The following is a 12,525-nucleotide window of genomic DNA, read 5'->3' as shown; positions in this document are numbered from 1 at the left end:
AAAAAGGGTATCACCTTGGACCCTTTTGTCCCCCATAATGCACCCCAAAATTTAAGTTTCACGAACAGCGCACTGTAGTCGAACAGACGGCCCCAAAATTTACGAGGCGCTGGATTACGGTGCGATATAACTGTTTAAATTTCTAAAGTACGTGTCAAAGACCATAGAATCAAAACACTGAGGTTTGCAATAGGGACAAGGAAACCCCGATTATTTTATTGTAGTCAGTAACACGCACATGAGATATTTTTATAAGTTGTACCACTCGGCTATCAAGACGCTCGTGAAAGTTAGTACCGTCAGATTAAAGTTAGTGGGCTGTACGTAGAACTGAAGTTTTGGAGTGTATTATTTGGGACAAAGGGTGTAAGAACACACCTTTTTCTTCTTTTTTTTTTTAGAGTGAAGGCGTTGTTATACTGCTACGTCTCCCGCGCGCACACGAGCGCTGGCTGAAGTCTGCTGCCTCACGCCGGTTATGCTGGGCCCGTCAGAAAAACGTTACCCTCTACAATTTAACCTCATTCAAGTTCTGCGATGGCGCACTGCCATCGCGGCGCATGCCAAGACCGCCACCTCGAGCGCGCGCTTTTCCTTTTTTTCTCCGAGGCGCCGTCGCGCCGTTTCCAGTCCTACCGTGTGCTGTTCCGTGCTCTGTTGTAACTAAATACATTGATCGTCTTTGTGTGTGTGTGTGTGTGTGTGTTTTAATATCAAAGCATTAACTGTCCCATCGAGCGAATCGACGTCATCAGCTTTTGAAGCCGCGTCCCCTGTTCCAATGGAGCGAAGCCTGTCGTGTGTAGCAGACATCTGATGGATGTCTGCTACACACGACCTTCCTTCAAGGAGCGAGCCTCCCATTGATTCTCGCGCTGCGTAGTTCCAAGAAACGCCACCAGAGACGCCCTCTCCATTTCGGCGCTGCGGCTCGGCTGCCGGTAGAAGAAAGCGGCTGGCTGCGGAGCCCGCAGAGCCCACACGGGCAGACTCCGGAGTGGCTGCACGGCCGAGCTCAGCGCGGCATGGCCACTTCACGACAGCGCGCTTGCGGATCGCGATTTAAAGCTTCTCAGGCGGCGAGAGGAGGAGGCCCTTCGACAACGCCAGGGGGAAGCAATAAGTTGAAGGCAGAATGTTTTGAATTCACAACTCATAAGAAGTTCTTAAGCGCCCTGAAATTTTTTTTTAAATGGCTTTTTTTTTGGAGGGGGAGGGGGGATGGCCTGGACGTATTCAGCACGCACAAAGATGGTGATAGCACTGTTCTTGCATCTCCTGCGCCGCCAGCGCAGTGAGTCGAAACATATAACACGTGTCAATACCAAACTGCTGCCGAATCGTTGCGAAGTTTACTTTTTTTTTTTCTTGGTCTCTATAGTCATTACACTTCGTGTAGCAGACACAAGGATGTTGCCGTATCGAGGAGCTTCTCGACCACAGTTACCGTCTCCTCCGCATCGCTTCAGGGCTTTCCGCCGATCGTGTCCGTATAATGTGCCGCCATTTCCAAATACCGCTGCTGTCTGGCTTGCCCGAGCGAAATGCGTGCGGACCCTAAGAAGCCCACGGCTTCGACGCAGCCGGTTCGAATTTGCTGCGAACCGATCTTCGCGCCGCCGGTGACGTCGGCTGCGTCAGGACAGCGCCTCTATTCTAGAGTGTCTGCTTTCCGTCAATGTAGCGTCGTTGTGCCGCTCGCGCAGGCCTCCGAGCCTTACGTTGAAGTATAGAGGGCTCGATATAATCGGACGTAATCGGCGCGGCCGTCAGCGGTGGTCGGCGCTAGCTACGCTGGCCCTTGCGCGTCTCAGATGCTCTTCTCTACAGCCCGCCCTGCTCCGCATCGACCTCTTCGAAGGAGGACCATCTCCATCCTGGAGCAGTCTTTAGGTATGGGGTGTTCTTCTTTGGGCAGGGAGCTGAGAAGCTTGGCGCGAGCTTCTTTCGGTCTTCTGAGGGTGTCCTCAGGGTCGTAGAACTGGCCATTGGTTGCAGGAACTCCAGAAGTGGAGGGGGCTCGAGGCGGCTGCGAGAGGAACAAACCTGCTAACACTCCCGCTGCGCAATGAACAACCTCATTGCCTGGGATTCCCGAGTGTCCAGGGATCCTGTGTAGAGCTATTTTAGTGTTGCGTGTGTCATTGTGTGAGTTCTTGATGTATCATTAAATGTTTTGCACCACCGTGCTCCGGGACTCCAGGTGCTACTGCTCAAGTGCGTCGAGCCGGGCGAGCGTGCACAGAGCATTCTGGTCGGGCTAGCGTTGTGCGAAATAAAGCGAGCCCTATTCCGCGACGACACAGCCGAAGCGCACCGGCCGCCGCCGGTTGCGATGGCGATCGCCGAGGCGCCGGGCTGTAGAGTGCCGGCTCTTCGACAAGGTGACCTAGCCATGCTGCCCGTACGCGCGCGGTCGCGTTATGTCGGATTATAGAGAGCTCTTAAGAGCGCCTTAACAGTTAACACGTCATCAGCGTTTTCAAATGGTAAATAAAGCCATTGATCTCCCCACATTTCAATAAATTAAGATGCCAAATCCTATTGTCACGCGCGTCGCTGAGCGAGCGCGTGCGTGGCCGAATGGTTACGGGACTTGCCATATCGCGCGGAATCTCCAGGTTCGATTCCAGAGAGCATAATGTCGTTTTATTTATTTATTGAACTTAATGTTCTCGTAAATTCTAGAACCTTCTCGTGTGATCGAGTTACGAATGTTCTATGCACCGAAAGTTCTACGCTGAATGTTCCAGACGCCCATACGTGTACATAAGGCGCTCTGGGCGGCGAGCTGGGATCAGTCCCGCCCCAACATACGATCCTGCTGTTGCGCCGCCACCGACGCCTGCAACGCTGACCTTCTGTTATTTTGTTTTGCGCACAAGTTGGCCCCTGTTAATGTTTAGTTTGTCCAGTTATTCGCCACCTGATCATTTGTAATTCCTGATAATATTTCGAAGTAAAAAGGAAAAAAAAAACTCGTGGGTCACAAAGAGCAAATGGTTTGTGTGCTACATAATTTGTGTTAACATATTCTACCTTGTGAACTAATGGCAAAAACATCAAAGGCGTCTTCCTACGATAGAGTAATTCTGCGACGCATTATGGAAGATTTTACTTATTCATTGCACATGTAAAACATTATTTCACATAATTTAAGTTAGGTTCACACCCCAAATTTCCACATACCTATACTGGAAACTGCGTATATCTTTTAACCTTTGCCAACTTCTGCAACTCTTGGTCCCTGGGAAACTTAAATTTATCGTAATGTTCACAAGCAGACTTCCATTGACGAGTTTAACAGCTTAGATAAGTAAGATATCCCAGGATATCCTCGCATGCTTGTATATTTTGATAAAAATGAGGTACGTGCATTCCTTAGTGAGGTAGGCAAATTCGAAACTATTCAGAGGTTTTAGGAGAACGCGATTACAGTAATAATATGCCTCAAAATTATACTGAATACCTTTCTAAGTTCTTAATGATTAAACATTGCTGTGGCATATTTTTTTCTTGTCGTATCTGCTAACGTGCGCGACTCGTATTATCTTTGCCTTTAGCGGATCGCCATGCTACAAGTTAAACATGTCGTCATCCACTTCAGAGCGCAGAACTCCGTATACATTTTTTAACTGCACGGAGCCATGCAAGAATATTACCAAAGAAAGTCAGAGCAATGTGCTCAATGCGGTAAGATTATAATTTGCGCATTTTTATACTATAAATTTCCAACTTTTGATATTTATAAAACTTCTGAAATCAAACAATACTTTTTTTTAGGATATGTCTCCTGGTATTACACAGGAATTATTTAAATAGTTTCCGGAAGCGGTAATGCAGTACTAGCTTTGAATCTATGCCACCAGGCAACCCGGCGTAATTTTAAAGAAATTAAACTTTGATTATCTAAAACATAACAAAAAAAAAAAAATGCATAGATGTGAGACAAAACACAGCATTACAGCTGTTATTACAATTCGTGTCCGATTACTATGATTACAAAAGACTTATGAGCATCTTTTTTATTTTTTTTTTATTTAGCTTTATGCATTTTGTAACAGTCCAAATTGGCGAGCGATTCCGTTCCGTAATTGCCAGTGGTAGTGTTGTATTTGCGAAACCAGAATCATAAATAAATTTAATTTCGCACACATTTTCAACTCAAGAGGAAATTCGGCCCGGGGTGTTGGGAAGTACAATTTTCTTCGTCGGGTGGTGATATATCTTACAAGAAAGGAGCAGTCAGGAAAGCTTTTGTCTCAAGGAAAGTGTTTGGAGGCCTGCACAATTAGGAAATGACGTGACGCAGCCATATGAAGAACAGTCTGAACATATATAAAGGGCGTCTTAAAGGGACACTGACACCCCCAATACTGCTTTTGTTTTATATTTTGCCATGCCCTAATAAGGTGTCAGGAGACTATCCAATCAATATTTTGCTACAGCGTCGCATACACTTTAAATAAAGTTAAAGATCGCAACTCCTCGAAAGCTAAACCGAAACTGGACTGGAAAGGAAGAACAAACCTAGAGGAGGAGGGAGTTGCCGGAAGTCACGTGGCTACACACGACCGCGTTTTCCTTTTTTTTTTCTTTCGTTTTTTTTTTTTTTCCTTTTTCAAGCTCTTACGAATTACTACTGTTCGTAAGAGGAGCGTTGTGCGTTCAGCCAGGAGAAGGGGCGACGAATCGGTGATGTTTTCGTGCGAATCATCTTGGTGGTCGGACCTGTCGTACGGAAAAGACACTAATTGTTTTCATCTGTAAACGATTTATCTTTCGAAGCTAGACAAATTTCCCGATACCGGGAACAACAGTTCTGAAGTAGAGTTCCCGCGCCCGTCGTCCGCCGCCATCACTTAAGGCGCGTTCCCACCGGCGATGCGATCTAGTCGCGCGATAACTTTCACCGCAAAAGCGACCATCGCGGGCAAAAAGCGACGCGATTTGAGCAGTCGCTTCTCAACCCGACTTTTTTGCGATGCCATGTAGTCGCGGAGCGGCTGATCCAATCAACGGCGTTCGGAGCGAGTTTTTGAGAAACGACTCGCCAACGAAGGCGTTGGACTCGCTCATCGCACACGCGGGTATGACCATCTAATTTTTTTTGCGATGCGATCTAGTCGCATCGCGCGACTGCTTATATCGCCGGTGGGAATGCGCCTTTAGTAGCCGCTTCGTACAATCGTCCAGCCCAAAACTCCAGCGATACGACGCCATGTTGAGAATTACGCAAGGATTGCAGAAAGTGCTTCAAGTTCTCTGTGTAACTTTTTAATGCGAAAGCATTAACTTTCTCATGGAGCGAGTTGACGTCATCAGTTTGAAGCGCGAAAACGGCTCCTAGTTTCCGCCGCGATCCCAATAGGAGCGATTCGCCTTCGGCTCCATTGGCTGGCGCGCGTCGACGGGGCTCCCATTGGCCGCTGCGCCATGGCCTCCGAGATCCCAAAGCGCGCGCGCGCTAGTACGCAGCAGACGACACGGGAAGCGGACGAGCGGCTTGCATGCTTTCGCATTCACAACTCATAAGACATGCTGTGTACCTATAGCTTTTTTCTTTTTTTAATCAATGTATTTGTAGCTTTTTAAAAACCACAAAAATATTTTTTTTCTTTCTAATTTAAATATTGAGTGTTTGTCTTCAATGACGCACGATTTTCATTATGTTTGGTGTATGTGTCTGCAACATAGACAGCCGGACGTGAGCCCGGAGAAGAAAGTGAGCGAGGCCTAAACCGGCCAGTTTTCGATCGGCGGTTTTCAGGCGGAGAGGAAACCAATTTCGGGCTGCAAATATTGTTCTGGGTAGTTGGGTCTCGTATGTCATGTTCAGATAAACACTTGGTGAGCATAAATACCCTGTCAGTCTTCCTTTTTTGCTTTGTTTTTATCCGTTTTATTTTTTTAGCGCGATAACTATGAAATAGTGACCGGATCGATTACACATATTCAATTTGTTACCTAGCAGGGTCGTCTAGGTTAACATATTTATCTATTCTAAAGTGAACTACGATTCAGTCTTGGATACCTAAGTGTGCGGTTAGACTTGAAAACAATTTCTTTAATGTGACTGTTCCATTTGAGGTCGCTTGTAAGTTGAAGTCTTAAATACTTGTTTAATGTGAACAGACCAATGCTTATGCTACTAAGTGTTAGGAGATATTACAGGAGGCGACACTGCTGTGAATGTTTGTAACTTGAATCTTTTTCATCTTGACACTTATCTGTCAGTCATGACACCACTCTTCGACAATGTTTCGGTCGTTTTGTAGCGCTACTTGATTGTGTGGGGTCGTGATAGATATGTAAATGACGCAGTAATACGCAGAAAATTACACGCTTATGATTTTAAATTTATCAAGTCATATATATGTTAAAATAATAATAAACACAGAACAATTCAGCATACAAGGTTTCAAATAATTTACAAGATATCGTCTTGTTAATGAAAGTGTAGTGGGAGCGAATCTTGGCAAACTTCGTGATTCAATATTTTATGGGTGGTTGAATTCTAATACGTGTTAGTTTTGTAATGAGGACTCTATCAACCGATTTTGCGAAGGCGAGAAATATGACGTCAGTTTGAACGTATTGACATAATTGTGTCAGTTCGAAGATACTCACCCTATGAAGTACCTGCGCGCGTCTACTTACACGTAAAACACGCAAAGAGTCAATCTCTAGGATTTAGGAAATCAGCTTAGCGAATGATGAGGCCGAACATCTGTTTAGACCTCAAAGGTGTAAAATACGCAGGTGCTCCAACCTTTTATTTATTTATTTATTTCCTCGTATATCAACACTAATCAAATCAAAATTTATTTTTCATCATTAAGTACAAAGTACAAATTGATGTTTGGCCCGCAAACAAAAAGCCACAAGACTGCGGCTAGACTGGACTCTTGTGGCTGGACTGGACGTCTGCACCGTGCAGTTGCCTGGCTGCAAGAATAAGTAGGGAAGGGCCCGTTCGAAAAATTGGAAGCATGACGTGACTTAATCTCTCCCTGTTTTCTTCCGAAGTCAGCCTTCCATCGATTTTGGTAATAGGGCCGAGACCCTGGGTGGTGATGGCACCACAGAACTCGATAGAAGGACGCCAGCTCGGTTGAACTTCCTGCTGGTATCTGGTGCCGCAGCTGTAAATAATAGACACAATTGAGTCAGTAGTTATTGTGATTTATCCCATATTTTAAAGAAAAGCCGAGAAAAAACTTTGGTTTTTGTATGTATGTAACCAGGTGTTTATATATTTTTATAATTTGGATATGTCGGCCAATTTTACCTATTTTTGTTGGCCGTTTGAAGTGCCTTAAAAGCGTTAGTTTGTATGACACAGAAACGAGTCCCCATTGAACTTTTTTTTTGGAACGTCGTAAATTATTGTTATTACCTTATATCTCTCTAAAATGAGTTAATTTGGTTTTCGATGATTCGCAGCAGGTTTCTCGTTAAACGATATGCTTATTTTCACTTATTAATGAGTTAATAAATAAACTGAATCTAATTATTTAGCTAATTAGCTTGTATCTTGAAATTCTGGCGTTGACCGTTGCTGGCAGTATGTTCCCGCAAATGTGCTTTCTTTTTTCTCAGCCGCCCTATTTTTAGGGATTTTCATAGCCTTCGCTTAAACACCTGCATACGCAGCATACGCTCAGATACACTGATTATTAGATGCGCAGAAATGCTGTGCATAAACCGATAGTGCATGCACATAACGGTCTGAATGCATAACTTACTCTGCAAGGTGTCTTTTTTTTTTTTATCCTGAACATGCCTATAATCTAAAGTTACAATTTATGTGAATAATTCAGAAATATCTCAAAATACTTGATTCGAACTAGATGAAAGCACTCCACCGGATATTGATTGGAAAATACATGTAACCAAGTATTTTCTATTTCGTTTTTATTTCATTTCATTTGTCAAGCAATCAGCAGCGAGAGAAAATTCGAAGACCCTGGATGTATGTAAAATTAATTGTTGCCCGCAATATAACAAGCAGTTTCTTGGAACCAACAAAGGAGCGCCGGATGGAATGCCGTGTGGACCGCTTCAGGTGGGCTGTTTTTCTCTTCTCACTACTCCTTGGGGAGACTCATAATACGCTTCCGAAGTACGGCGTGTTTGTGAGAAACCCGAACCCCGCTTTTTGCACCGCAAAAACAAACTAGACATCGCGCGGAGCTTCAACTCCGTCAAAACGAAGCCCCAGCCATTCGAGCAAGATGCCAAAGTTTCAGTACAAGCAGTCATCTTACTCAAAAGTTATAAGCAATTTTCTTAACATTTTAATGAAAAAAATAGCGGCCGACGGTGCTCTCAAATACATGGAGCTCTATGGCGCGAGAACCCCAAAACGGCCAAAAATAGGCCCGATTTTTGCATTGAAATATTCAAAAAATGACTTATAAATTTTGAATTAAGATAACGGTTGGTGCTGAAACTTTGGAATCTTGCTCGAACGGCTGGTGCTACGTATTGACGGAGTTGGAGCTCCCCAGGATGTTTAGTTTATTTTTTGCGGTGCGAAAAGACGGGTTCAGATTTCTCACAAACACCCTATATATACGCACTCTGAAGATAAGGTCCAAACGTAAATAAATAATACTCCATAAAGACAGAAACGGTCCGGTCAAAATACACGTTCAATACAGCCGCCTTGCAGCGGGCTGCCTAGAGTAGGTCAAACTGATGTATTTTCGTAGTTTATTGTGTTAATTAAAAATAGACACACTAACAATTTATGGAAACACTGATGCAAGATAATTGAGGTTGAGTAATACCGAACGATATTCCAGAGCCACTGACAACCCCAACATTCGTACTCAATATTTCGTCGAACGCTTCACGATGGTATAATCGGCCATTCCAACAATTGCCTACTGCGTGCTGCCTTCGTCGCCAACTTGGCCGTGGAACGCCATTCGAGTTGCACAGTCTTCTCCAGACTATCAGACGCAGTGCATACATTCACAACCCAGTGACTAAGCAGTTTTCGGACGGATGATAAGGTGGAAAGTTGTGGAGCCAAAAACGAAATGTCATTGTGTTTAGTGCGCAAACGCGGTTGTCAAAACCTCGTGTTATTGTCCCCAGGCGTACTTCTTCTCGCTTCTCTTTCATGATGACATAGATCTTTCAGAAATCTAGAACTTCCGCATGAATCATGTCTGCACCAATCGTTAGTGCAGTTATCAAATATAATTTTATAGCAATCGCAAACACACGACGCTGCAGATTTCGATATATAAAATTACAAATTTAGATCCCAAAAGCAATTGCAAAACGTTGCAAAAACAAAAAACAATAACTAAATATTGAGGGGTTGTCTGCTTGCGGAAAATGAAGACATGGTACGCGCGAAAAGAAAGAGGCGCGCTGTAGGCGGGCGAGCGTCTACGTGTATGTTTAGACGGCCGAAGTTAGACGGCCACGATGAGCATCATGGCTGACTTGCTTAAAACAGCGTCTCGGCTGAGACAGGGGGAAGAAAGTGCAACCAAAGCCAGCGCACAAGCTCAGCTGGACTCGAGCCGCGTCTCAAGACGCTCGCGCGCCTTTGCACTGCTTTCTTTCACTCTAAGCTAAGGAGGCTGTTCTAGCAAGCTGCCCTGGTGTCTCCGTTGTAGACGAGAAACTTAGCCGGTGCAGTGGCACTGCTAGACTGTGGCATAGCCTCCTCTATAGTCACAAAGTCTCTCAGTTCGACGACGGAACGATAGAGCACACGGTCGCAGATTTGGAGCGCGAGGATCTGGTAGCACATAGCACCAAAGGGCCATTTCTCGGAGGACCTGGACGTCAGCGCACAGCTTTTACAACGACTAGGACCCGAAACACACTTGATCGCTCGGGAGAAGTGTGTATCGGTGTCTCATTGCAGCAGGGCGCCCGTGACGTGGCTCTCCTCTCATCCGTTGTCTACCGCTCCACCTTTTCCATTCCGGATGCCGCTTCTCGTGGCGATCTCCCAGGCTTTGTTAGTATATAGAAGGCTATGACTGTGGTACTTAGCATGCATCACGCAGCGGCCAACGTAATACTGTACCGAAACAAAAACGGTATCGAGTTAAGTAATGTACGCCAATAAATGCCGCTTGCCAACCTTCGCTCTTAGAAGGCGAATACAATGAGACTTCCGCGCATATAGTCATTTGCATTACATTAGACCCGTCCCTCTTTAGACATTGTATTTTCGTCGATTGAGACGGTATGCCCCCCCAAAAGCAGCATAGTTTTGGGTATGAAGTACCCCGGCTTCACTTAGAAGGTTAGCCTGTGAACTAGATGTATTGTGAACTAGATGTAACAAATGTGAACTAGATGTAACAAATGCAAAAAAAATTGAAGTGTGTCTTCCACAGACAATATGTCAAGAAATATTGTTTTTTCACTATTATCATTTCAACTTCAATTACTATTGAAACACTATAGACTGCTTAGATGCCGGTCGCTCACTGAATTGGTGCATTCATTCCAACCCTATGCTTGTGGGTCCCGTTAGAATCCCACGAAAACGGGAAATTTAAGGTGTCCTTTTCCACTAGGTTATACCCCAATTATATGTTATATACTGCTGTAATACGAAGCACCTTGACACATGTCTGCGATTTTTGGTAAAATTGATTATCCATTAGCTCTTCCACTGTTCCATGGGCTGAGGCTGTGAAAGTTTTCTTACACAATTTAACCTGTGATAACTTGTGATCTGAGACGTCTAGATTACATCTATAACGTACCAATGGTAAAATTTTCTAGGCGACATGGAAGAAACCTCTTTCTTCGCGATTTTATTTCGTAAATGTTGTTTAAAGTTGTTGGGTTTATGAAATATGCCAAACCTCTCGTTTCCTGCTTTCTTAACAGGTATGCCTTCAGCAAGTGTGTCTCAAACTGCCGGAACAAAAGAGCGAAGTTAGCACAGTTCCAACGGGTGGTGACAGGTGACTTCAAATAAAGAAACCACTCTGAACCTTTAGACGTACCGCGTGCACTCTTTTTTCACGCGCAATAAATTATTCGCACATTTGAGATTGGTGTGGTCTGTCCAGGTTCTAGCTATAGGACTGGCCATATTCAAACCTTTGTTTGCACACGCGTGCGCGTGTATGTGTGGGCGTGTATTTGTGGGTACGCATGTGTTTGCGTGCATGTATATGTGTGTGCGTTTATGCGTGCGTGTCAGTGTGTTCCTGTGTGATTGCGTGTTCGCGCGTGTCGGTGCATGCATGGGTGCGCGCGTGTGTGTGTGCGTGGGTGTGAGTGCGGGCGGGTGGACGTCAGTGCGTTCATGCTTGTGTATGGGTGTGTATGTGCATATGTGTCTGTGATGTTTGCGTCCCTGTGTGCGTGCCTAATTTGGAGCATAATAAATGAAGGGTATGTTTTGTTGTCCCGAAATTCAGTGCGCGTTTTTTTTTAAATTTACGTTACTTTCTTTGTTTCCTGTACTCGAAAACGTTTCCCTTTCTAACTAAATCACGAGATGAAATAACTTTGCTGCTATCAATGTTGGTTCTCCCTCCTCTTTCGGGATCATCTTTGGGAGCTGAACCCTCTGGCACTCTGTCGCCAGAAGAAGGGTGTGCGGAAGAGGCATTGACAAGGGAGCCATAAAGCTCCCACGTTATTGCATCGTTTCCAATTGTTTTACCAATATCGCTAACAACAGCCACAACCAGAGGTCGCCATTTTAGGTCGCCCTCACTCACCCTCACCCTCACAGCCACACTCACCTAAGCCCCTCACTCACCCTCACCCTCACAGCTACACTCACCTTCAGCCCCTCACTCACCCTCACAGTCACGCTCACCTTCAGCCCTTCACTCACCCTCACTGCACCTCACGGCCCTCACGTCCCTCACGACCCTCACGGCCCTCACGCCCCTCACCGCCCTCACGGCCCTCACGCCCCTTACTCACTCATGGCCCTCACGCCACTCACCGCCCTCACGCCACTCACCGCCCTCACGACCCTCACCGCCCTCACCGCCCTCACGACCCTCACGCACTCACAGCCCTCACGCCACTCACGGCCCTCACGCCACTCACGGCCCTCACGGCCCTCACGGCCCTCACCGCCCTCACGCCACTCACCGCCCTCACGCCACTCACCGCCGTCACGCCACTCACCGCCCTCACGCCACTCACCGCCCTTGCGGCCCTCACACCCCTCACGCCCCTCACGCACTGATGGCCCTCACACCACTCAGGCCAGCTTCAGATGGGGCAATTTCGCCCAGAAACTTTACGTCGCAACACCAGCAACACGGGCCGCCCGCGATCACACGCAGCAACCAATTGCTGCAATTTGCCATCGTCATCATAAAATTTTATTTTTCTTGCACTATTTAGACACAATTCCGCGTTATAAACGTGTTTTTATGCATTTGAATCTCGTTAAGAATACTACCGCACCTTTCTGAAACAGTTTATTTCCAAAAAATGATCTATTTGAAACCAGAACCTAGTCTCTCGGTGTCATCATCACCGGCACGAAATATGACGTGAAAA

The 12,525-nt window shown here is 45.7% G+C and overlaps 1 protein-coding gene across 1 annotated transcript in view; it reads left to right on the top strand.

Moving 5' to 3' along the window:
* Nucleotides 1–10,959, top strand: part of LOC115317358 — a 53,672-nt gene extending 42,713 nt beyond the window's left edge. Inside the window, exons 9-11 of the mRNA XM_042291307.1 lie at nt 3,564–3,693; nt 7,940–8,068; nt 10,879–10,959. Coding sequence (XP_042147241.1) covers nt 3,564–3,693; nt 7,940–8,068; nt 10,879–10,959 — 340 coding nt within the window. The remainder of the gene's footprint in view (nt 1–3,563; nt 3,694–7,939; nt 8,069–10,878) is intronic.
* Nucleotides 10,960–12,525: the final 1,566 nt, after the last annotated feature.

The sequence above is a fragment of the Ixodes scapularis genome, unplaced genomic scaffold (assembly GCF_016920785.2).
Source record: "Ixodes scapularis isolate PalLabHiFi unplaced genomic scaffold, ASM1692078v2 PGA_scaffold2__306_contigs__length_199485367, whole genome shotgun sequence".
Classification (NCBI taxonomy): Eukaryota; Metazoa; Arthropoda; class Arachnida; order Ixodida; family Ixodidae; genus Ixodes; species Ixodes scapularis.
The sequence above is the reverse complement of the archived record's forward strand: the minus strand, read 5'-3'. Positions and strand labels throughout refer to the sequence as shown.